This window comes from Oncorhynchus mykiss, chromosome 28, assembly GCF_057628025.1.
Source record: "Oncorhynchus mykiss isolate SJ-2025 chromosome 28, ASM5762802v1, whole genome shotgun sequence".
NCBI lineage: Eukaryota > Metazoa > Chordata > Actinopteri > Salmoniformes > Salmonidae > Oncorhynchus > Oncorhynchus mykiss.
Window position 1 is genome coordinate 21,490,545 of NC_143049.1, and position 26,466 is coordinate 21,517,010.

General features: G+C 41.5%; 2 protein-coding genes across 10 annotated transcripts; one reads left to right on the plus strand and one right to left on the minus strand.

The window, feature by feature from the left end:
• Window positions 1–1,308: 1,308 nt before the first annotated feature.
• Window positions 1,309–10,023, minus strand: LOC110508714 (DGAT1/2-independent enzyme synthesizing storage lipids). Of its 8 annotated transcripts, XM_036965892.2 has the most exons (10): window positions 9,913–10,008; window positions 7,502–7,566; window positions 7,283–7,413; window positions 6,180–6,239; window positions 5,200–5,594; window positions 4,107–4,274; window positions 3,611–3,804; window positions 3,333–3,393; window positions 3,100–3,239; window positions 1,309–2,960 (listed from the first exon to the last, which is right to left on the minus strand). In XM_036965892.2, exons 5-10 carry the CDS (start codon window positions 5,522–5,524, stop codon window positions 2,856–2,858), a joined length of 993 nt encoding a protein of 330 aa, XP_036821787.2. In that variant the 5' UTR covers window positions 5,525–5,594; window positions 6,180–6,239; window positions 7,283–7,413; window positions 7,502–7,566; window positions 9,913–10,008; the 3' UTR covers window positions 1,309–2,855. The 8 variants fall into 8 exon arrangements, 5 of the variants coding, with proteins under 5 accessions (XP_036821787.2, XP_021445133.3, XP_021445131.3 ...); XR_016493047.1 differs by lacking the exons at window positions 7,283–7,413; window positions 7,502–7,566 and adding an exon at window positions 8,487–8,657 and having other exon boundaries at window positions 3,338–3,393; XM_021589458.3 differs by lacking the exons at window positions 7,283–7,413; window positions 7,502–7,566 and adding an exon at window positions 8,487–8,657 and having other exon boundaries at window positions 6,148–6,239; window positions 9,913–10,020.
• Window positions 9,342–24,879, plus strand: tgs1 (trimethylguanosine synthase 1). 2 transcript variants are annotated; one of them, XM_021589451.3, is made up of 13 exons: window positions 9,342–10,248; window positions 10,356–10,420; window positions 10,861–11,006; window positions 12,105–12,810; window positions 13,681–13,795; window positions 16,763–16,849; window positions 17,065–17,236; window positions 18,214–18,562; window positions 18,713–18,877; window positions 21,218–21,361; window positions 21,784–22,000; window positions 22,562–22,640; window positions 24,562–24,879. In XM_021589451.3, exons 1-13 carry the CDS (start codon window positions 10,136–10,138, stop codon window positions 24,673–24,675), a joined length of 2,472 nt encoding a protein of 823 aa, XP_021445126.3. In that variant the 5' UTR covers window positions 9,342–10,135; the 3' UTR covers window positions 24,676–24,879. The 2 variants fall into 2 exon arrangements, with proteins under 2 accessions (XP_021445126.3, XP_021445127.3); XM_021589452.3 differs by having other exon boundaries at window positions 9,932–10,248; window positions 10,356–10,408.
• The last annotated feature ends 1,587 nt before the right edge of the window (window positions 24,880–26,466 follow it).

The following is a 26,466-nucleotide window of genomic DNA, read 5'->3' on the forward strand; positions in this document are numbered from 1 at the left end:
ATACTTGTCATCGGCAAGGACTAGAGAGTATTTTAGGATAAGAACGGAATAGAGCTACGCACAGGGAAACTCCTATTGGAGTTTTCTAACAGACACAGAGACAAGATCACCTTTCAGCAGGACAATAACCTAAAACACAAAGCCAAATGTACACTGGAGTTGCTTACCAAGAAGAGAGATGTTCCTGAGTGGCCTAGTTACAGTTTTGACTTAAATCAGATAGTAAATCTATGGCAATACTTGAAAATGGCTGTCTAGCAATGATCAACAAGCAACCTGACAGAGCTTGAAGAATGTTATGTGCAAATATTGTACAATCCAGGTGTGCCAAGCTCTTAGAGACTTATCCAGAAAGACTCACATCTGTAATCGCTGCCAAAGGTGATTCTAACATGTATTGACTCAGGGGTGTGAATATTTATGTAAATGGTTATTTCAGTTTTTTATTTTCAATCAATTTGCTAAAATGACTTAAAACATGTTTTCACATTGTCATTATGAGGTATTGTGTGTAGATGGCTGAGACAAAAATTCTGACTGAATTCAGGCTGTAACACAACAAAATGTGGAACAAGTCAAGGGGTAGGAATACTTTCTGAAGGCACTGTATGTATTTGTGTACAAATCTAAGCAAGATTTGAAATGATTATGTTTTGTCAAATATAATATGTTTGGGCTTCTTGTGGCCCCTTGACCATCCACCCAAGAAAAAAATCAGCCCGCGGCTGAATCTAGTTGATGATCCCTGGTATAGGACATAAATATCAAACAGCAAGTCTTCTTCAGTGCCTGATTAAGGGGCTCAGTAGGCTATACCTAGATAATACAATTACAGAAACTAAACAATAGCTAATAGTCCCCACCATTCCAGAGGATGACTGAAGCACTGCAAGCCTCCACAGACAATGTGTGCAACCCAAATTGCACCCGAAAGGACTCCAGTCAAATGTAGTACATTATAGGGAAGAGGGAGCCATTTAGGATACAGACAATGGCTACATCAGCCAACCAGAGGCTAATAAGTTGAACAGGACATCGCACAGGATAGGCAGTGAGAGCTGTACAGGGGGCAAAGCCTAGACAGTACTGGACTGAGATAAGCTGTACAGTACTGTATGTGCTGTAGTGTGGATGCCAAGAATGTTCCATATCTCAGATCTCTTCAGGCTTGAGTTTAAGTTCCAAGCATCTCTTAGACAAACAAAATAAGTTTCGCTCTGGTAACAATGTAGTATAACATTCTTTAAGCTTGTGTTGTGTGTGATGAAGTTTGTCTGTGCTGAGAAATAACCCAAAAAAAGCCATTGGTGAAATCCAATCATTCTTTATCAAAAATATTATTTAATTCTCACTATTGGATTGCCTTCATTGGGCAGCAGTTTAAGTCAAGACAAGTTAGGTAAAAAAATAAATATTGATCTGATTAATTTAAGTGTCATACACTGACCGGTTCCCAGCACACATGGCCTTACAATACGCTACTAAACACAGTACCATTTTCTTTGTACTGAAAACCAAAATAACATTTAACAAAGTATTCACAATAACCATGGAAAGTACAGCTACCATCTAGCCACACTACAAAGTACATTTCCCCTTCTCCTCCAAGAATTGTGAACAAACGGAGCAATCTCAAACAACATTCAAAACTCTGCTCATCCTGCAAGCAGAATACTTCAGTTAGCACAAAAACATTTTAGTACAGAGAAATACATTTTAGTACAGAGAAATACACTAAACGTGTTTTAGAATAGGCTACACATTAGTGAACTTTTGCACATTAGTTCAATTTGATTCACAGGCCATAAATAATTACTTGATTAAAGTCGAATCGAAACATTAAAACACTGAAAAACACTAGTGCAGAAATAGTACCGATGTTTATGGAAGAACATTTTAATAAAATTATTTTTTTTCAAAACCACTTCAAATATCTTGGAGTGTTGCTCTTATCTATGTTGCTAAATTGTTTTATACAAAGTATTGGTAATAACAGAAATGACTTGTAAACACACAAAACTCATAATAAAATATATATTTATTTTAACATTACAAATCATTTCTGTCCTGTTTCATAATGGACCTCAATAGATTTTTAAAAGGTGCATAGGCTACAACTACAGTACATACTTACATAATTCCACAATACATTTTTGGGGGGAAATTACAAAATGATTTAAATAAAATGTCAAACATTTTACCCAGGTGAAAGGAAATAAAGCTGCCCGGTCTTCATACCTATATTGCTTCTTATATAGCAATTGCTATATCGTTTCAATATTTGCAGTTATTAATCAAAATAAAGGCCTCTTAAATATAAATTGTTGGCAGTGGTGGAACTTAGAACAATGTGTGCAAATCAATTGTGGAATCAAAGTATCTACATACTTGCACAAAAAAACACTATACAATTTCAATATGCACATTTGACATTAACCAATTACGGTGTATTATACCATAACAATTTACCTTCGGTACATATTGTTTTGTGACAAAATCTGAGTGCAAAAAGCTCCTGAAAGTACACCTACAATAATAATGTATAGGTGCAGGACCTTAATTTGATCAGCCTATTGTAGGAGAAGTTTGTAGTGTATTTGAGGTTAAAAAGGCTTCTGAAGTTTGTAATTTCCACTTTGATTTTCCTTATGAAAAATTTATCAACCACTACAAAAATGTCCATTAATTATAATCTACAGGATTATTTTCCTGCTATAGGAGACTGGCTCAAATTAAGATGCAAATCTGTAGTTAACCATTCAACAGATCACATGATAATACTTTCAATATGTAACAGTGTCTTAAAAAATATGTAACTGCTTCATATAACAACAAAAAAATGATATTCCTTATGGCTATTTTTCTTTATGCCTCCTGTGGAATCGCTCTAGTAGTGCTCGAAGGACATTCCCAGGAATAATTTGGTGTCTGTCAATGAGTGCTTGAACTGCTTGATTGGTCTGAAAATCAGAAAGAAAGATTAGGAAAATTCACTCTGACCCCATCTTTCCCAATCATTTGACTTTTGTGTACTCTACATTTCAGACAGTAAATAGCCATTGAATTACAGAAATGTGCCACAGTTGCATAATGTCTTACCTTTTCAGCTAACTCTGCTGCACTAATGTTAGGGTCATATGGGATGGGGTCACCTAAGTATGTACGAAACTTCACAGGAAAACCCCCATAGACGGGGGCCATCGGCACGCGGAATTTTTCATACGACCATCTGAAAAAGCCTGAGAAATAACATGTTCAAGTTCATTTATGCTCTTCTGTGAAGTTAAAAAATGTTTTGTCACACTGCAATTAAAATGAATAGTTAAGCATACTTAACCCGCCGAGAGATCGGAATCCTTCCCTGACGTTTTGAGTAAACATGGGAATTATTGGCTAAAAAAATGTAAAGACAAACATGTAAGAGGACTTCAGATAAAGTGATGCTTCTGTGTAAGAGGAAAGTGACATGCACTGTCTGTCTCCAAATGATACCCTATTACCTATAGGGCACCAGACAGCCATAGAGCTCTGGTTAAAAGTAGTCCACTGAATAGGGAATAGGGTGCCATTTGAGAACGAAGACAGAAGGAGACAAAAAAACAACATGTACCACTTTGGAATCGATAGCCACTTGTGCGAAACCCTTTCTCTTCCCCCAGAGCAGTTGATAGGTCTCGTCACTGAGGAGCGCCTCCCTCACGCCTCCAGGTGAGATGCCCAGGAGGTGGCCACTTTTCAGTGCCTTTACACACTCTTGCTGGGGCCCATGGATCACACTAAACACCTCCAACAGCAGCTTGAACCCTACAGAGAAGAATAACAGGTCAGCTTTTAGTGCTCAATTCTGCTCTTTTTTTCCACTATTCAGATATGTCCCATCAGATCTCTGATTGGTCAAAAGACCAATTACTGGAAAAAAAGAGGAGAATTGGGCTGCCTGTGTAGGCGCAGCCTTAGTAGCTCATGTTGTAAGAATGGACTAAGGCAGCTGTAGGCTATATACTGTACACATAACTGTCCAACTACATAAAGAGGGCACATAAACTGAATAAAACATCTCCACCTTTATAATTAGATACTGGGAAATGGATCTGTGAAGATTTTACCTGGAACTTTGAACAGAAAGTGATCAGCGACTGAGTGAACAATCCGTCCCTTCTGAATGATGACATTTGCCAGAAAGTAATAATAGTCGATGGGAATAGCCCCATGATAATAGACTATAAGAGCTGCTCCTTCATCTGGAATCTTCTCCATACCATGGATTTCATATCCTGTCAAGAAAGGGAATATGGTAGCATCCACATTCATGTAGAAGCGTTTAGAAACATATTATATTCTTATTTACAATAGAAGTGACTCCAAAATGGCACAATACATTATTTACCATTCATTTCCATTTGGCACAAAATAATCTGAAACACAACCAAAACAAACAAATGCATCCAACAATTTTGCAGAGTCACAAGCTTGATGTAATCATTGCAAGTTAGGAATATGGGATCAAATGCTAAACTGTTGACTATTTCAATAGACACAAGTGAATTTGTCACAATATTTTTGCCCCCCCTATAATAGGGGGACTGCGTACAAAAAAAGTGTTGTAATTTCTAAACATTTCACACGATATGGATAAAAATACCCTCAAATTAAAGCTGACAGTCTGCACTTTACCCTCATAGTCATTGTATCATTTCCAATACAAAGTGCAGGAGTACAGAGCCAAAACAAAACAGGTAACTGTCCCAATACTTTTGGAGCTCACTTTAAATATGGACCCATGACTGATTGAGAGGCAGGTGAGGCTACAGAGGTGTGAGAATACAGAGATGAGGAAAAAGAGTACAACACTATACTTCTCTATTCCTAAACATTAACACACTCATCATGGCTTACATTGTGGCACTGTGGCACCTAGAGGCCCCGCCTGACAACCTTAGCCTCCCTCCCGGGCAGATCTGCGACTCGTGTTAAAGCTTCAAAGATGACAACATCTGTCATCATTAGCGGTGCAGGGGATGTAAATACCTTGGCTTGACTCGCACCTTACACTCAAATTAAAGCTGACAGTCTGGACTTTAACCTCAGTCATTGTATCATTTCTAATCCAAAATGCTGGAGTACAGAGCTAAAATAACAACAAAATTGTCACTGTCCCAACACTTTTGGAGCTCACTGCATATATATATATATAAATACCGTGCCATATGAACCCGTGGCCATCCCACAACGTTGCCAGAGTTTTCCTAGCACCATCCCACAGGTTGTTGGAGTAGGCCTCCCTGAGCTGGTTCTTGTGTTTGTACACATGGAGAAAGAGTATGGAGAGGTAGAGGAGGATCACAATGAGGAAGGGCAGGATGAAAACAACGACCAGAGGGGTGAAAACCCAGGCCAGGTACTCCAGATAGCTCAGATAGTCTTCCAGGGGTCCTAGTCCTGACCATTCCTCAAATGCGTGAAAGATGCAGGCCACAAACTCGGCTCCATCTCTGAACATGCAGGACTCGTTCCCATCTGACATACTGCCACACAGTTAGCCTCTCCCAAAGGAAGCCAAGTCGAATAAGGATACCATCTGCCAATGGGCAGGCCTGGAGTACAGAATAGAGAGAAGAGGGCTAACAAGGTGATATTTCAGTACAGTCTAATAAATTCATATTAATATTTGTTCTGCGAAGACAGAGAGCAAACATTGTTTAAGTGGGAATCGGATAGAAAAACAACTTTGCCATACAGTATCTATGAAAACTCAAGTATTAAATGTTTTACACACCATGCTGATTCTCAAATAAACAAATCAGCATGCATTTATAAACTGAGCAATCAAGTTAGCTAGATGAAGTGCAGCTACTTTAGAAGCAACACAAATTGCAAGTAATCAAATGGTTGCATTTGTATCATCACTGAATGAATGAAAATGTATATTTTTAGGCGGCAGGTAGCCTAGCAGTTAGAGATTTGGGACAGTAACTGAAAGGTTGCTGAAGGTGAAAAATCTTTCGATGTGCTCTTGAGCAAGGCACTTAACCCTCATTTGCTCCAGGGGCGCCTTAATACTATGGCTGACCCTGTAACATAACACATTTCACTGCAACTATTTTTAAAAACATTTTAGTGATTTAGCACTTATCCAGGATGACTTACAGTTACAACATTTTGGTAGCTGTTTCACAAACCTTTCTTCTTCCAGTGTAAATAGTACTGAGGACAGATCATACCAGGCTCACATGAAACACCTGAAAGACAAAAGTAAAAGGGCAAGCCATTGACACAATCAGAGACAGAAGAGGAAGCAAGACATCCAACGCCCACATTTTTTTCTATCTAGACCAAAGGCCAGCAGATGGCGATATTGAGACGTTTCATCTTACCGTCCAAAGGGAATCCATGCAGCCGGCTATACGTGGACTGGTTCGTACATAAAACATTCTCCATTCGGGCTGCAAAAGCGTACTTTTCCTCCTTAACTGGTTTTAATGGCAATTAGGCGGGGGGGGGGGGGGATATGCTTTCTTTATGAAACACCTTTTTCAATACCATGCTGTGGTGGCTAATGCTACTTCCTGACATTAGGCACAGCATTCAGACCAGGGGAGAACAACTTCCCCCCTCTCATTAAGCCACAGAGGTTCATGGCTGACCGCGCAACTGCACGCATTGTTAGCAGGAAACAGTATAGTGAATTGAAAAACTGCGATCTTTGTGGTCAATCTTCGCGTAAATAAGAAAATGTTTTGAACCAATCATGGTACCAATAATTGCTTCTAATACAGCAGATGTACTTCCTGGAACTGATTATTTAAACATCAAAAACAGAACACAGAATAAGATAAGGATATTTGAGTTGCTAATGGCAGCCTGCAGTACCCAGGTGGCCTTCAACTTGAGTTACTCGATGGGAGGGGGGTACTGAGCTAGCCTGCAATGTCACTTCCCGTAGTAGCTCAAACTGCGTATGTTGTTTACATGAGATGCCACTTTAAAAGGTAGACTCAACGGTTGTCACGATCAGCACCACAGATGAGAGAGATAAAAGACTTCGCTCTCACACAGTATCTGCGCATGTGCACGGATTCGTTTCACACTGTTCACAGCATGGTAGCCAGAGCACGAAAACAGTGGAGAAATTGAGCCCCGAGCGCCAACGTAGAGCACAGCAAAGGCATGAATTTTAAGCCCTACCCATGCACGCAATGTTCAGACCCTACCCAGGTATGATTGCTTCCGCCCAAATGTAAGGCCAGGCCCTGACCGAAACCCCAAATCAGAAATAACTTACTCTGTTAGTAAACCCATTAGCTGCTCCTCTCTGTTTATCACTCGCTCCCTGCGCACAGCTCAGTCTGCATGCGCTCCGCTGGCGGCTCTGAGTCTGTGTGTATCCATAGCAACGGCTCCACTTGGGCTGCTCTGCTCAATGAAGAGACATGAGAGCACTTAGCTGTTAGCTACTTTGTCACTAAAATCTGACAAAACTTTTTTTTTTTCATAATCTCACCTGTTTTATATTTGATGAGGTTGAGGCACCATGTTATGATCTTAATCAGATATGACTGTAGTGCGCTGTAGAGAACAAGCAAATGGCTCAGATTCAAAATGTTAGTGATCAATTTGGTGTTACCCGAGCCCGCCCGTACCCTAGTTATTGATGAGAAAAAAAACAGGCCCTACCCGGCCCTAGCCCGATGTGTAATGTCAGGGCCCGTTGGGCTCGGGTTGGGTAGCATAGCTCTATTTCAACACGCTTAATTGTTGCGGAAACTGACCCACTATAATGTTTACTTTCTGCATCTGCATCATATCGCTGAGTCTACCTTTTAACCGACTTAATTTGGTTTCAAAGAGTCTTCACAGAGGAATTAATGGTGTGACATGATCATATAGTCATTTGTTCAGAGCAAGCGTAAAAAACAACAACAGATTGCTGCAACCTGATCGGCTGAACGCGATATGCCACATCCGGGACTAGCATTTAGCCACTCTAGCATAGTGGTGGAAAATGGTGTTTCATAAAGAAAGTATGCATATACTCCCAGTTTGTTTTCTGCCTTCTCGCTATTTAATGAAGTTAAGGAGGAACTCAACACCTTTGCAGCCTGAATGGTGAATGTTTTATGTACGGACCGGTCCACAGGGTATATGAGTATATAGCCGGTTGCATGGATTCCATTTGGACTGTAATAATAACGCACGGCTTCTGGGCAACATCAAAGATCATTTTCGTAACGTTGTCAGCCAACCCTTTTATGAACTCATGCTGCCCCAGCTAGCAATGAGGAATCGACCCAGAATCGGACCTCTTCCAGGAGGCCGGGATCCTCCTGGAAGAGACTGCCCAGAATATGCTGAATATGAAGATATTCAATTGACATTGCAACGTGGTGATGTGTTATAATGTTCCTTAGCTGGTTATGTGATCACTTTGCAAGTACTACGGGCCGTTTCTGTCTACAGGAATTCAGCCAACATTGCCAGCATCTTACCAGAACCCTCCCCTAACTCGGACGACACTGGGCTAATTGTGCGTCGCCTTATGAGTCTCCTGGTCGCAGCCGGCACGGGTCCCGAACCAGCATCTGTAGCAAGCAGTTTGCATTGCGATGCAGTGTCTTAGACCGCTGCGCCACTCGGGAGGCTCCATCCACACTTTTTGCCTTGCAAAGTATCCAAATATTACACAGGACTCTTAAATAATTTCATTTAAATGTTAATTGTATTTTTTTCACAGAAACAATTATAAAATATGGAAAAATAAATGAAATGTTAATTATATAAAGCAGCCCGTGTAATCATCTACCAGAGAATAGCCCCAATCGGTCCGAGTCCCAAGTAATATATACATTTGAGCCAGATAACCTCGCATCCTTTCCATAAGTAATACTGCCAAAGGAGGTCCAAGCTCGGGCCATATGACGCCAGCCGAGTCTGACTCTCAGCCAGAATCGGCCCAGATCCACTGTGCTAGCTGGGGCGTCCAAAACAACTGCACAGACAATTTGCATTGCCCCCCTCCTCTTTTTACGCCGCTGCTACTCTGTTATTATCTATGCATAGTCACTTTAATAACTCTACCTACATGTACATATTACCTCGACTAACCAGTGCCCGCGCACTCATTACCGGTACCCCCCTGTATATAGCCTCGCTATTGTTATTTTACTGCTGCTCTATAACTACTTGTTACTTTTATTTCTTATTTGTATTTTTCAACTGCATTGTTGGTTAGGGGCTTGTAAGTAAGCATTTCACTATAAGGTCTACTACTGTTGAGCTCCGGAAAATAGTTTGGATACGGAGTTGGATGACCGTTCCAACTCGGAAACTCGGGCCTCTTTCTAGAGCTCCGACTTCCCGACCTGAAGATCACTGATGTCAGGATTTGACCTCGTATTTTTCCGAGTTCCCATTTGTCTTGAAAGCACCATCAGCAGACCACCAAGACCCAGCTGCTATACATCAGCCACCCGGCTGGTTAAGCAGACCGAAACTGACACTTGTTCGCAATTGTAAATGGAATGAGTGAACTATTTTAATGTATCCTCCATATTTAACACAATGTGACAGTTGACTGAGCTAGTTACAGCCTAACTGCTGTCTGACACCTGAGTGCTAGATATCTAAGTAGCTCCAACTTGAAATTAACTTTATACATAGACAGCCTAATAATAAAATATATATATATATATATGTTGATTTTATCGGATCAGAATTTCCCTAGATTAGCTAGCTGATTTGCAAATTACACAGTTAATATATTAGCAAGCTAGCTAGCTACTTCCTGAGATTAGCTATAATAAATTACCACAATTAGCCTTGACACGAGCAAAAGCTAATAACATCCACTGCATAGACACCAATACTAGCATTGCATAAATAACAATACAATATTGTTATGAAATCATTACATACATTTTGATCCCTTTGGTAGGTCGAGGAGAGGAAGATTCCTGATATTTTTTGTCCTGGTTTACCCGGTTCCTTATTCACCCGGTTCCTTATTCATGTGACACAACCAGGAACGGATGTCATTGTAGCCAACACGTGTGTGTATCCGGATGAACTTCGATCGCAGTGAAAGAGCCTTTCTCTATTTACATTTCCCGCTAACGTTATCTAGCTAACAAGTGTGAACATGATGATTGATCATGGAAAATGGAATGTGGTTGCCGACATTATTTTCAGCCAAAGGAGCTTGGCTGGAGATGATGGGACTATACACTGCTTGTGTTCGAGAGCTTTTGTACAGTAAGTGAGCTAGCTACCTATATAGTTACTATACAAGTACAACACACAATGTAAACTGTGTTGCATTGTTTTCACTTTGACTGTGTCCTCTTTTTCTCCCGGTGTAGGGATCGTGAGTTGTACAGATCTGACCGTAAAGCCATCACTAACTTGGCCGAAGGTGAGCTGCAAGGTAGGACATAACCAATGTAGTATACGTCATTGCACATACCTAACCCTAGTCAAGTAAAGCTCAACGACACGATGTACTTCACATCAACGGCGTTGATCAGACTAGTGTGACCGACTGGAGCTCAGACATCTCATACAAGTTTTGATCATAAGTACGGATTTCGTCATCCAGTAAGTAGCCCGCATTTACACAGGTTATTGTCCCATGTAATTGCGGGCTATGGTTACTGAAATCCATAGTTTTTGACACATCAATCATTTTGTGTGACGTGGAGCTCCAGTTTGCCACACTAGTTGCAGGTTAACTCAGTTGTTCTGTAGTATGTCTTGGAGTTGAGTTTCACTTGGCTAACCTAACCACTCCCAATAATTGACATGCATGTTGCCAACCTTTTCTGAAACCTGAAAGTTGTCTGTAACTCAGCCTATTGTTGCACTCAGAGGCAGAGGATGAGCATGGAGAGGACCAGGCAGAAGATGAAGAGACTGAGGAGGAGGAGGATGAACCAATCGATGAAGAAGCCCAGCTTATGGCCAGAATGGGACTGCCTGTGGAGTTCATAAGCTCCTCTGCACAGAGGAAATCTGTAAGTAGTAGCAAGTAAACATTGCCTGTTTATCCTTCACCAGAGAGTCCACCTAAAAGAAAGAAGAGGTCATGTTGACAGCATGCCCAATGTTGAACGTCTATCCTTTTAAGCTTGGAAAGAGACCCTTAAACCCAGACTTGGAACCACATACCCACTCCAATGAATAGCAAGCTAGTGATTGCTCAGCAATCCTTGCAGTTAGCCTCTGTCACTGATTCCTTCCAAACCACTCATTTTTGAATTTGCAATTTCCAACTTGTATATTGTTTATGGCTGATGAGTACCGATACGTTTGATCTATTATTTATCTTCATATGACAAGGATTAAAAAGCATTTGCCAGTAGATCGTAGACTTCATGATGATGTCTGCTAGCTAAGATTTTGAAAGTAAGATGTTGACATGATCAGTCCAATTAAAGCTACGGTAGATAATGTGATTTGACATTTTATCTGTGGCCAATGACCTTGATCCTTCTTGGATGGGCACTTCTAATGTAACTCTTTGGCATCACCCAAAGGGCTTGAATTTTCTAGCTCTACACTTAGATTTGGCGGTGATGTGGTGTCCCCATGAATGGCAGAACACTGAGCCAATCACGGCGTAACTAGAGAACATTACCAACTCCTACGTTCCATATATTCCGCTGGCTGCCCCACCACCACATAATCCACTGAGCTAGGCTGAAACACCTGCATTTTGGAGCTACCTTACTCAAGAAAACAAAAAAGAGACCAAGTTTGTATGCGGCTTTATTAACTCCATTTTATTTTTTATATTGTTTGCAAACTGATTTATTCTGGTAAGCAAAGTTTTTTTAAAAGTCTTCTAAGGCAACATATAGTGACGAAGAGAAGCAGCATGTATCTAATTATAGACAAGTTGACTAACACAGTTTACCAAAATGTCAGATATTCTAAGCAGAAGCATATCTAAATCAGGCAACAACAAAAAAAAATCCTGCACACACACTGTCAAAAAAATCATTCTACCATTTCTGACTGTAGCCTATAGTTTATGTTCTATATTTGTGGGTTAGGGTCACTATCACATGTAGTCCTATGCTCTCTCACCTAGTGTCTTTGTCTCCTAAAAGGCGAGAAAGTTAAGGAGGAAGAATGCCAACCACTGGGAAGCAGCCCCTGAGAATCTGGATGAAGATGATCCACTCCAGTCACAGAAGGATGATCCCAGTGTTGAAAGCACTAAGCCAGCGTTTGATTGGTTTGATCTCAGTGAGAGGCCCGAAGGAGAGACAGAGGCAGAACCTCAACCCTCCCAGGCCCAGGAGGGTTGGGAAGACTACTGGAGCCAGCAGGGAGAGGGGTTGTTGTGGCAGGGCTGGTTGGAGAAGCACCCTGAGACTTCCAGCTGTCCAGCCACAGCAGAGCCCCCCTGGGACTGCCCAGGCACTAAGGAGGCATGGGATAATCACACCAGCCACACCTTTCTCTACTACTGGGAGCAGTTCAACTACTGGGCAGCCCAGGGATGGACCATAGACTACTCAAGCAGTGCACCCATTGAAACAAAGCAGCCTGGACATGAGGGTGAAGCCGAAGGAGAGCCGACTCATTGTTGTGACCCAGGGGATTTAGAGTTTGAAGGAAGGCTGGAGCGGAGTGAGGCGGGCACTAGTGAAGTGGTCGATCTGATTGGGCAGATGAGCCTTCTGTCAGAGGGAGTTGGTCAGTGTGATTTGAGCAAACAACAAGTGGACCATGTCTGTGGAAATGATGAACCTTGTGATGGTGGTAATCATAAAAGAACTGCCTCGTCAACTAAGTCCACTGAATTAAGAGGTGAGACCTTTCATCCGCCTACAAACATGATATTTCTGTCTCTCAGTTCAGGAAACTATCCTATATCGTTGAGGAGACTGACACTATGTTGATATAGCAGTGATTCCCACAGTTCTTGCGCTCAAATCTATTAAAACCTAAATACCAGTATCGTGTTTTTTTTTTTTTCATGGCAAAATGAAAACACTAGTCAGACCTCACTCTTTGGTCCTTTCGAAAAAATGTAAAATATCAGGTGCTTTAGCTTGGAAAGTAAATATACGTGACTCTGGATGACAACATAATGATGTTTGTTTCCTTGACACAATACTAACGAGTATCGCGATACTGGTATCGTCCCGGCCCTACTAAAGATGTCATTAGAGTAGCCTATTGCACTCAGAATGGGTAGGCGATAGCAATGTCCTACACACATCCTTTTTAAAACATATATATTTTAGTCCTTGTAATTTGGGTCTTTTTCCAAACTGTAGGTGACTGTCTGAATATTTTATGCATTGTACTATCAAAAGATGTGTTCCTTTGAATGAAAGGACCATGTGACACAGGTCCATGCATTTTTAATGGTTCCTCTAGTCAGAGCGAGCAAAGAACCACTGCCTGAATCAACGGCCGTCTCCTCTCTGTGACTTTGTAGACCGTGATGGATGCTCTGTAAAAATGGAACTTTCCATCTTGTCTGTGACTGATCCCACACAACACTGCTGTCATTTCTGTTTCATAGTATTTCTGTTTTTATCTGGCTTTGTAGCATTGTTTTACACCACATGCTGACTTCTTGTTCCCCGTTTTATCCTCTTGCAAGGAAAACATGCATGTAGAATGCAATGTTGTAGGGACAAATGATGTACACTTTTTTTCCCCCTTCAGATTCCAAACAGGGCAAATGTCACCAGAAAAACAACGGATCAGGTGAGAGAAGAGCGTCTAATAGTGATGAAGATGATGAACCACCAGATGGAAGAGTCACAAAACTTAAGCGAAGGTAAGCTACATGGCAATTTATCTACATTTTCATGTCTTGCAGTATTTTACAGTATTGTCCTCTTCCTAATGTTGGCATAGCAATGTAGTAGCAAGAATAGTATAACTGGAAATCACTGTTTCAAGTGGCAAGAAAAAGTATGTGAACCCTTTGGAATTACCTGGATTTATGCATAAATTGGTCATCAAATTTGATCTGATCTTCATCTAAGTCACAACAATAGACAAACATGGTGTGCTTAAAATAATACAAATTGTATTTCTCTTGTCTATATTAAATGCATAATTTAAACAGTGTAGGTTGGAAAAAGTATGTGAACCCAAAGGCTAATGACTTCTCCAAAAGCTAATTGGAGTCATGAGTCAGCTAACCTGGGGTCCAATGAATGAGACGAGATTGGAGATGTTGGTTAGAGCTGCCTTGCCCTATAAAAAACACTTACAAAATTTGAGTTTCCTATTCACAAGAAGCATTGCTTGATGTGAACCATGCCTCGAACAAAAGATCTCAGAAGACCTAATATTAAGAATTGTTGACTTGCATAAAGCTTGAAAGGCATACAAAAGTATCTCTAAAATCATTGATGTTCATCAGTCCATGGTAAGACAAATTGTCTATAAATGGAGAAAGTTCAGCACTGTTGCTACTCTCCCTATGAGTGGCTGTCCTGCAAAGATGACTGCAAGAGCACAGTGCAGAATGCTCAATGAGGTTAAGAACAATCCTAGTGTCAGCTAAAGACTTACAGAAATCTCTGGAACATGCTAACATCTCTGTTGACGAGCCTACGATACGTAAAATAAGAATGGTGTTCATGGGAGGACACCACGGAAGAAGAAGCCACTGCTGTCCAGAAAAAGCATTGCTGCACGTCTGAAGTTTTCAAACGTGCACCTGGATGTTCCACAGCGCCACTGGCAAAATATTGTGTGGACAGGTGAAGCTACAGTTGAGTTGTTTGGAAGGAGAACACAACACTATGTGTGGAGAGAAAAAAAGGCACAGCACACCAACATCAAAACCTCATCCCAACTGTAAAGTATGGTGGAGGGAGCATCATGATTTGGGGCTGCCTCAGGGCCTGGGCAGCTTGCTATCAGATGGAAAAATGAATTCAAGTTTATCAAGACATTTTGCAGGAGAATGTTAGGCTATATGTCCGCCAATTGAAGCGCAACAGAAGTTGGGTGATGCAACAGGACAACAACCCAAAAGACAGAAGTAAATCAACAACAGAATGACTTCAGCAGAAGAAAATACACCTTCTGGAGTGGCCCAGTCAGAGTCCTGACCTCAACCTGAATGAGATGCTGTGGCATGACCGAGAGCCGTTCACACCAGACATCCCAAGAATATTGCTGAACTGAAACAGTTTTGTAAAGAGGAATGGTCCAAAATTCCTTCTGACGGTTGTGCAGGTATGATCCGCAACTACAGAAAACATTTGGTTGAGGTTATTGCTGCCAAAGGAGAGTCAACCAATTATTAAATCCAAGGGTTCACATACTTTTTCTACCCTGGAAGGTTAATGTTTACACAGTGTTCAATAAAGACATGAAAACGTATACATTGTTTGGGTGTTATTAGTTAAGCAAACTGTGTTTGTCTATTGTTGTGACCTAGATGATCAGATCAAAATGCATGACCAATTTATGCAGAAATCCAGGTATTTCCAAATGGGTCACATGCTGTTTCTTGCCACTGTATATGCTGACAGTGACTGAAATATTTTTCATAGGGGATTGAATTGAACTACGATTCACCTTGTAAAGGTTCCATTATTTGCTACGATTCACCTTGTAAAGGCTTCCATTGGCTACGATTCATCTTGTAAAGGCTTCCATTATTGGCTACGATTCATCTTGTAAAGGCTTCCATTGGCTACGATTCACCTTGTAAAGGCTTCCATTATTGGCTACAATTCACCTTGTAAAGGCTTCCATTATTGGCTACGATTCACCTTGTAAAGGCTTCCATTGTCTACGATTCACCTTGTAAAGGCTTCCATTGGCTACGATTCACCTTGTAAAGGCTTCCATTATTGGCTACGATTCACCTTGCAAAGGCTCCCATTATTGGCTACGATTCACCATGTAAAGGCTTCCATTGGCTACGATTCACCTTGTAAAGGCTTCCATTATTGTCTATGATTCACCTTGTAAAGGCTTCCATTATTGTCTATGATTCACCTTGTAAAGGCTTCCATTATTGTCTATGATTCACCTTGTAAAGGCTTCCATTGGCTACGATTCACCTTGTAAAGGCTTCCATTATTGGCTACGATTCACCTTGTAAAGGCTTCCATTGTCTACAATTCACCTTGTAAAGGCTTCCATTGGCTACGATTCACCTTGTAAAGGCTTCCATTATTGTCTATGATTCACCTTGTAAAGGCTTCCATTATTGTCTATGATTCACCTTGTAAAGGCTTCCATTGGCTACGATTCACCTTGTAAAGGCTTCCATTATTGGCTATGATGCAGTGCATGTAAAAGTGTCAGCCAGGGGAATGAATGGAAGTGCTTATCATCAGTCTTTTCAATTTCACTTTGATCGAAGGAGATGTTCATGTCCAAGACACAGATTTCGATGCTTCTCCATGTTTCAATAACCAAGGATTTTGTAAATGGAATCTGTATGCAGTAAACATCACGTGATGGCCCATTCCAACCCAAAGGCTGGTACTGGGGACTGATATGTGATTTAGCCTACACAATGCTTTGTGAGACTATAACAATATTTTTCTACATGTTCCTATTTTCTTGTCTATTGCATCTCATAAACGTTCTACTGTTGGCTACACATTCCCTATATAGTGTACTACTTTTGACCAGGGCCCTCCAGTCAAAAGTGTACACTATATAGGGAATATGGTACCAATTGGAATGCAGTCTTGTTCGATCATTGTGATGGTGTGTAAGGCTAATGCTGTGTATCAATCTATCGTCTACTGATCTGTTGACCCAGTCATGAACTGGATGTGGAGGAGAACCCTCAGATGTCTGTGGATGAAGCCTGGGATAAACTGGGATTAAAGCGCAGCCACGACCCCATGTAAGTCAGCATTACTCCCTCAGACTTGGGTCTGCGTCCCAAATGGGAGCCTATTCCCTATAAAGTGCACTACTTTTGACCCAGCCTGGTCAAAAAGTAGTGCACTATACAGTATGTAGGCAATAGGGTGACATTTTGAAAATAAACCAGGTATATGTACAAACGGTTGATTGTCCTCTTAGAATATCAGTCTCTTTATGTTGTGTTTTTTTTAGGATTGAGAGCGTGCTGAAGTTTAAGCCCAGCCCCAGTCACCACCATGGAAGTAGGGCTGGGAGGAATAGGAAGCAACATGGAGGGAAGAAAGCAGCCTGCCACAACACGCACACCTTCTTTACTGAAGAGGGAGATAACACAGAGCCCAAGTTGACTAAGACCTTTCAAAAAGTACAATTTTACAAATTATTTTCACAAACAGTACGATTACTATTGATTGCGATACTAATAGAATCACTCTCGTTTTAATACTGCACACCCACATTTCATAGCAGCTCATGACTGGATTAGCAGGTGGATGAAATGCCCTGTGGTTGACACTGGGGAGCCTTTTCAGAGAGGTCTACCTCATTTCTTACTCTGCCTCAGTCTCCACTGGCAGAGAGAGGAGAGAATGGGAGCACAGCCAATACTCCCATCCTCCCTCCCCTCCTGTCAGTGCTGGCCTCCTCTGACACACCACATCTCTCTTATGCATGCAGCTGCTGTTTCAACCAACTGAATCTATTTACAATGAGCCGCCACGCTGCACTGGTCCGAGGGTAGCCGCACTGTTTAAAGTTCACGGATCATCATTGTTTGAGTCAGTCACATTTCATTGATAAGACTGACCTTGAGGAGTAAAGGAAGAGTGTGTTCAGCTGGTCACTATGAACTCTAACATGCTTATTCAAACCATGGTAGAGAGGCTAGGAAATGCTACTGTTCTGTTTGCGGACTGTGCTGGATTGTATTATCCCAGAGCAATTGAAACTTGTCAAGGTACTGCACTTCCGAAAGGTAATGACTTAGTGTGGCCTACAGGTATAGTGCCTACAGGTATAGTGGACATCGGTGTGTTTCTACGATGTTGAGACATTATTAAGTCATGTGTCGCACTGTGAGAGGACTTAAACCAGTTAAATGCAGTGCTTTTCCATTGATCTTTGTTTTGAGCTCACTGGATTGATCTTCTGGGCAAGACTTGCAGTATTTACTGTCTGCAGCAAATGGCACCATCATCCAGCAGGCACAGTAGAAATGACTTGAGCCCTGTTGAGGCCTACTTTAAAGTATGGTTTCGTTGTGATGCTTCTCTGTTCCTCTAGCGTTCATTGGCCATGCGTGTTTGTTGTATTCACGCACTCACGTGCTGCTCTTGTTTTCAGGTTCAGAGTTTCCTCCAGAGGGTTCAGAAAGACAACGGCACACACACAGCCGTCCCGGACATGTCAAAAGGCCAGTCGCATGAGCACCGGGAGCATGCCGACAAGGAGAGGCCTGCTTGTCCACAGTCAGAGGGAGAAGAAGAGAGACTGGAGGAAGAGATGAAGGAAGATAGTCCTCAACTCTGTTTGGAGTTGGACTGTACTGAGCAGCTCCCTCAACCCTCCCAGCAGAACATCTTCACCAGAGTAGAGGAAGAAGAAGATGAAGAGATTCAATTCAGAAGAGAGGTGTACTCACTGGACATACCAGACTACTTAGTTCCCAATGCACCTGAACATAATAACACAGGTTGGTTTGCCTCAGCCAGTTTAGACCTTTTTCTAACCCAGGGCTTTTTCATAAAGCGTTCATGTCCGATCTATACTTGTTGGGGTGTATTTCTTGTTTGATTGTTGAAGTCTTGTACAATTTACTACTTTTGCACTGCCTATTTCCCAGAGTCTACTGGGAAGACTGGTAAGAAGAAGAACAAGAAGACAAAGAAAAGAGGAAAATGTGGAGTGATGCCAGCTGAGATTGCAGCGGAGCCCGAGCTGGCTAAGTACTGGGCCCAGCGCTACCGTCTCTTCTCCAGGTTCGATGAGGGCATCAAGCTGGACCACGGTGAGTCACGGAGCAAACAGAACACACACACTTTCAATTTGTTCATACAGGCTCCAGCAGAAAGGGTTAATCATATGGAGGAACTACCTGACCTCCATATTGTTGTTAATATTCCTCTAGTTTGAGAAGAACTATTCTCCTATTGTAGTCTCCCAACCACATCTATTAATGCAGCCCAAACGGAGGGTCAAATGTGATTCAGGAATGCACTTTATTCTGAAAAGGAAAGGATTTTCTCAAGGTGACTGAATGTTAAGTATTTTTCTCTGGTTGAGAAATGAATGGCTGTATGTCCAAGGTATAAGATACAGTTTTGCTGCTCCTGAAGTCTAACATCATGTTGTCAAGAGGGGAAGAGAGTCAGGGATGTTGAGATGTGGTGGTGGGGATGTAGAGGGCACATGGATGAGCTGGCAGGCAGGGCCCACCTCTGTCTGTCTTTAGGGAGAAGTGCTGATGCCAGTGAAGCATACCTCACATTTCTCCCTCCTGCATCACATGACACCAGCAGGCTTCCTCCCTGTCTCCCAGCAGAGCAACTCTACTCTCTCTCGCCTCCTCCCTCCCGCCCGCTTCCTCGTTCCCTGCTCGTGCACATGTCCTCTCATTTAAGTGCACCAGACTATGACTCTGTTTTTAAACACGGATGCACTGATAAGAAACTAATGATTGGCACTCTGTATGCAGATTAGGTTCATTTAAGTAGATGACTAGTTTTCCATTTCCAACACAAAGTGTAGATCCTGTAGCAGAAACAGAAGCAACCTTGTACTCTAGAAGGACAAATATTCATACAGTTAGTGATCAGGTATAAAAGCTATTTTTTTCACCTCCACTGAAATCCTCCAAATGCATCCTTTTTGATTTATCATTTTAAACATTGATTTTAACATTGGTTCAAAACGTCAAGTGGTTCTCCAACCTTTTTCTGGCAAAGAGCTTATCTGTTATCAGAGGGCCAATCTTGTCCTGCCGAATCTCTCCCTATTCTCCAAAGTAGTATGACTAATATGTTCCTCCTCGCTCCAATCAGAGATCTTTCACAGTGCATTCCGAATTCTGTTTGAAAATGAGATCAGAGCCTTCGTAACCTCTCACTTATTCATGTCAACAGAGGAGAGCCAGGATACATACCACACCATGGCTGAAACTCAGTCCAAATGATTTACACCTAGTCCTATCAGATTCATATGGTGTCCATTGCTCAATTAGGTACAGGAGGAAAGTCTCTATACAGCCTCATGTAGCAGTGCCTGGCTGATGATAGAGAGCAGAGTGTGAGGAGGGAGGGGTAATCTAGTATTTTGGGACTGAAGTCATATAGGTAATAAAAACTCTTTAACATGGTGTTAGAGGTTTCCTTCAGGAACAGCAATCGGTTTTGAGAATCCACTACAAACTGAAAGGAATATCTCCCATCTCAGTGAACATTTAGGAAAACAAATCAAATGTATCTACGGATCCTCCCTTGAGCTCAATTGGAAAGTCCATCCATGTTTCTTTGTGAAACACCCTCTCCTCGGCCACTTTTCTCAGAACAGAGGGAGGGGTGAGGACTGTAATGAAAGAGAGTGAGGAACGTGAAGCGTTACAAGAGAAGAGTGCACTCCCAGCATTGTTTGCCTTAGCAGGTGTTTATACTCTGAGGAGGCTGTGAAAACAAGCAACTGAAAAGGAACCGGCAATGGCTGCTCGAGAATAAAGGCAGATGTCCTCCGGTCTCTCCTCACCTAGACCGGAGGACGTGGTTGGTCTATGAAGCATCCCAGCCTCGCCACATAGTCTATCAAATATACCTCTATAACCACAGCATACTTATTCAATCGTTTTTGGGTTGTCTTGTATGATATATTCAGGCTATTCTCAATATAATTGAAAATACACACACACCTACTTTATATTCCAGCAGGCCTGATATTTGCCTGCAGTAAAATGTTGTGAATGACAGCCGTTTTAAAATGTAATCGTCACTAATAGTGTTTTGGTTATTTTGGGGAATTTGCGAATGGAACTAGCATGACTTATGAGCCCACAAAAATCAATCAATTAGATATCATATTTCTGGACAAATTTGATAAATCAATAATGAACCAAAATATTTGGCATTGTTTGGACAAAACCATTTTACAGTTGACTGACCTCTGGTGGCTATGCTTTGCATTGGGGATCACCCCCCCAATCCAATAAATTATGATTTATTAAAATATGAATCAATAAATTAAACAATTCTACACTGTGTGTGTGTGTGTGTATATATATAATTTTAAAATGAGATAATATTAATTGCATCATTGTATTCAGTTTGTTAAAGCCTGTCTGTCTGTTTGTCTGTGTGTACAGAGGGCTGGTTCTCTGTTACCCCAGAGAAGATAGCAGAGCACATTGCCCTGAGGGTCCAGGAGAGTTTCCACTCTGAACTCATCATAGATGCCTTCTGTGGAGTGGGAGGCAATGCCATCCAGTTTGCCCTCACTGGGAAGAGGGGTATAGTAGCATCATATTTGAGCCAAGCTTCAGAGGCTCCTTTGCTTTAATATCTTATAAAATGTAGATATTTTTGGTTACTGTACCTGCCTTTGTAAATAGGGCAAGAGTATTCCTGACCCTGTGACGTGACCAGGAAAACCTCTGGGGCCCATATTATATCCTATAGGTTAACAGTTGTGTCATATTGTCCTTAGTGGTTCTCCCTGTGTGTCTGACTCAAGTCTGCGTGTCTTTCCAATAATAGTGCAGTTATGCGCCCTGGTCAAAAGTAGTGCACTACATAGGGAATACGGTGCCATTTGAGATGCCGTCTGTCCCTTTCCCTTCCTCCAGACATTTAAACAGATAGAGCACGTTGTCCTGCGTGGTACTCCCTGTGTGTCTGACTCTCTGTCCTCCATGTCCCTGCCCCCATGCAGTGCTAGCCATTGACATCGACCCAGTGCGTCTGGCCCTGGCACAGCACAACGCCCAGGTCTACAAGGTGGCCGAGCACATCGACTTTGTGCAGGGAGACTTCCTGCAGCTGGCACCTCGTCTGCGTGCGGACGTGGTGTTCCTCAGCCCCCCCTGGGGCGGCCCAGACTACCTCAGCGCAGACGTCTTCGATATCAAGACCATGATGGCGCCAAATGGATATCCTTTATTTCTCACAATGAAGCTGCTCTCCGGTTATTAGTCAGGCAACAGGCCAGACTCCGAGACGGACCCGGACAGAGAGGCAGAGGTACACGCAGAGTGACAAGGCCAGCAGTTTGTTAGCTAGCTAAGGGGGAATGTGAAGACAGGAATTGTGGATGTACTGAGAAAAAAGAAGGAACCCGCACACTGCTCTTGATAGTATCACTGCTCTTTAATAAGCTTTACATATCGACCTCACGTTCTGCCGAGGGCCGTGAAGCTTATTAAAGAGGAGTGATACTATTAAGAGCAGTGTGCGAGTTCTTTCTATTTTCTCATTTGATTCAACTGTTACCATGCACCTGTAAAAAGAGATAGCTCAGATGTGCGAGTGCCTTTTGAATTTTGAGGAACTTGGGATTTGCAGTTAGTTTTGTTTGTGGGTTGGTCTTTGCTTGCCAATCTGAGTTTGCCATCTTTTTATATTCCACTAGTATTTACATGCATTGTAGCATTCTATTATTCTATTATGTTGTCGTAGAAGAGTTGAACACTGTTTTCCTTAACTGTTAATACTTTTGACATTTTCAGGTTGTCCAAAATGATATCTGATAATATTGTGTACTTCCTCCCACGAAATGCAGACATGGATCAGGTAGGTTATATGGACAAGTGGAGGAGTATTGGTGGTTTGCAACTCATGTTTGGATGTTGAGTCTTTGTGCATGCTAGTCATGCTTGGCTACGATTGATTCAAGATACATTTCTATTTGTTGATATTTCAGTGTAAATTAGAGTACAGCAGTACAGTCTGAAGGCCTATAGAAGTGTGAAGTTTCTGCAGGGCTCATTTTATGGAAGAGGATCAAAGCTGCATCCCAATTCACCACCTTTATCCCAAAGTGTGTACTTGCACATTCCTCTTCATTGGATTGGTATAAGGATTGGCTAGAGGGAGTTGCCACCATTTGATAAATCCAGGCAAGAAAATGTGCAAGTGCACACTTCAGGAAAGGTTAGGACATAGTCGTAGTCAGCGCTGATGATGCCAGGCGCCTGCCTGCCCAGCTGAGCCTCTACTGAGCATGTTTTGGGGAATGCCCATACTTCTCCTTTATTTACTTGGTTGCCCATCTCTGTGCTATCCCGTGGCTGTAAGTGTTCTCACTGTCTGATCAAAGGCTCCCAGAGCTGGGAAAGGCTACATAGGCCTTATGATGAATTCATTATGCCATCATGCATGTTATCAGCAGTCTAACAAAGCAGGCTGTCACCTATTTGGTAATCTATTGACTTACTTATTTAGCAGTGGCATATCTAACTATTTTGAGTGCAGGTTTACTACTACTTGCTACTATAAAGCTAAGTCCATGGTGGCTGTTATCAGTAGATAAGTATAATGAGTATAGAAGAAGCACACTCCACTCCGTATTTATTTGGTCAAGGAGGCTAAAATATTTAAATGTGGCTATATTCCCCAGGATTTGGGATTGTTTCATATGAAGCGACAGTACAGAATGTCATCTTTTTATTTTAGGGTATTTTTATACATCTGTTTTACCTGTATCTAGTCCCCCCTTTTGAAGAAGTCATAAGTATTTGGCCAAATTCACTTATAGTGTATTAAAGTAGTCAATCGTTTACTATTTGGTCCCATAGTCCTTGTACACAATGACAACATCACTTGTCACTCTACAAACTTGTTGGATGCATTCACAGCTTGTTTTGGTTGTGTTTCGAGTTATGTTTTGCCCAATAGGAACTGAATGGTGAATAATGCATTGTCACTTATTTTAAGCTAGAATAGAATATGTTTCTGAACACTTCTACATTAATGTTGATGGTACCATGGTTATGCATTAATTGTGAATGATGAGTGAGAAAGACGTAGAAAATAAAAAAGTAGCGTCACTGTCCAAATAAATACAGAGGGGAGTGTATAGAACTACATTGACCCAAGCCACCCAGTTCATCAAAATACTATTTGCGAATTGGCTAATTGCACGAGGCCCCTATTTATTTTAGTCCGAGTTAGTGAGTATTGTTGTTTTTTTGTTTCATTCTCTAGAGGGGTTTGATTGTGGTGGATCTGACTAAGGTTAGTTAAATAAAAAAAATATGTATTTAGGTCTGAGTCTGGCTCTGTTTGGCCTTTACTGTTATTGTCAGAACTGTTACTGTGGTTTAGCAAACAGGGCGGAGTTTATAGGCACCCCAATTCTGATCCTTTTTTCCACTAATTGGGCTTTTGACCAATCACATCAGGCCTTTTTCAGAGCTGATCTGATTGGTCAAAAGACCAATTAGTGAAAAGAAATCTGAATTGGGCTGCCTCTGAAGGCAGCCTCTGTAAATAATAACTTGCCAGCTTTGTGCACCGAACAACAGACAGGGATGTTGAACCATACAGTTTACTAGATTTACATACAAATCTATTACATTACTTTTCATTGAAAAACTTTCTATTATAAATCAAGGTGCTGATTTTTTTTCTCTATATAATAAATGTTCATGTCAATGACTCGGACTTGTAATTAGTATAGTAACAATGTTTTATTTTTATGGTTTGGTTCCAGATCGCCTCTCTTGCAGGGCCTGGTGGGAGAGTAGAGGTGGAACAGAACTTTCTCAACAACAAGTTAAAGACAATAACTGCATATTTTGGTAATTTGATTAAATCAGATTGCTAGTTTTATTTGACCTAATGCTAAACCTGATCTGTTTGAGGCCAGTTTTTGTTTAGTGCATGATGATGTGTAGACATCCCATCGGATGTTTTGTGTTAATAATCTGGCCATGTGGTTATACACGTTTTACTGCTTTTATTTTTCAAAAGACACATTTTGTTGCATTATCTGTTTTTGTATTAAAGCTAACTATGCCATTTTACATTGCCTGGTTCTCAACATTGTCTTTTTTTTGTGGAAATACATTCAAATGTTGTCATCTACACACTAGATATGCATAGATAGATGGGCATCAGAGTATAGCCAGCCAGCACAGAGTGGTACTTGGGTCCACAGATGGGGCTCGCTCTGTGAGCTCAGCCCCCCCGCCCCGCACAGCAGTGACCACAAACGCAACCAGACCTGCTGTCATTCTGTGGCCTGGCCAACAGTTGAGCCCCATTTTTGATTCGGCTTCAGTTGAGCTGATGTGTTGATATCCTAGTAGCTCCCTCTGTCACACTGACACCCAAGCCTGGGCCTGCCTACCGAAGGATATATCTGGATGCATATCTAAGCAGACAATCAAAATGTTTGGGGCGGCTATTCCCAAACTGGTGTACTCCAAATGAAAATGTGATTTACATTTTCAAACAGTCCATTTAGATTTAAAAAAAAAATATATATATATATGTAACGGCACAAAAAGCTACAGACAATGCATTCATCAATAAATACTGCTTGACGATGCATCAGTGACATGGCTGCTTCGCATACAAGCCAGTGAATTCTATGTGTTACAGCTGGATGAGTCAACAGACGTGGCAGGCCTGGCACATGTCCGTTACATTTATGTGGGGTCAATTAAGGATCATCCTCTTCTACAAACCACTGGAAACCAGGACAACAGGAGAGGATATTTTTACTGAACAGCTTTGTGACATCAAATGGACTTTGGTAGTCAAGATGTGTTTGGATCTGTACTGATTGCGCAAAATCCATGACAGGGAGACAGAGGATGCCATTTGGGTACACTGCAACATCCACCGAGAGGCTCTTGCTGCCAAGGGAATGCCTGACAGCTTGAAAGATGTTTTGGACACTACAGTGAAAATGGTTAACTTAAGGATCGGACCCTTTTTTTCTATTTTTCGCCTAAAATGACATACCCAAATCTAACCTCCTGTAGCTCAGGACCTGAAGCAAGGATCTGCATATTCTTGATACCATTTGAAAGGAAACACCTTGAAGTTTGTGGAAATGTGAAATTAAGGTAGGAGAATATAACACATTAGATGTGGTAAAATATATATTTTTTGTACCATCTTTGAAATGCAAGAGAAAGGCCATAATGTATTAATCCAGCCCAGTCACAATTTAGATTTTGGCCACTAGATGGCAGTGTACATGCAATGTTTAGACTGATCCATTGAACCATTGCATTTCTGTTCAAAATGTTGTATCAAGGCTGCCCAAATGTGCCTAATTGGTTTATTAACTCTTAAGTTCACAAGGCCCCTGAACTCTCGTATTTTCTGCATTATGCAATGATATGGGCAGCAACCATGTAACGCTTTTACAACATACAGAAGTGCGCTGGTTATCAAGGGGAAAAGTATTGACACTTTTTTTAAATTGAGAGAAGAGCTTAAGGTTTTATTTACTGACCATAATTTTCACTTGTCTGACCACTTGCGTGATGAGTTTCACACGACTGGCTGATCTTCATGATGTTTTTTCTCGCCTGAATGATCTGAATCTAGGATTGCAACTATTCAATGTGGGGGACAAAATTTAGGCTATGATTAAGAAGTT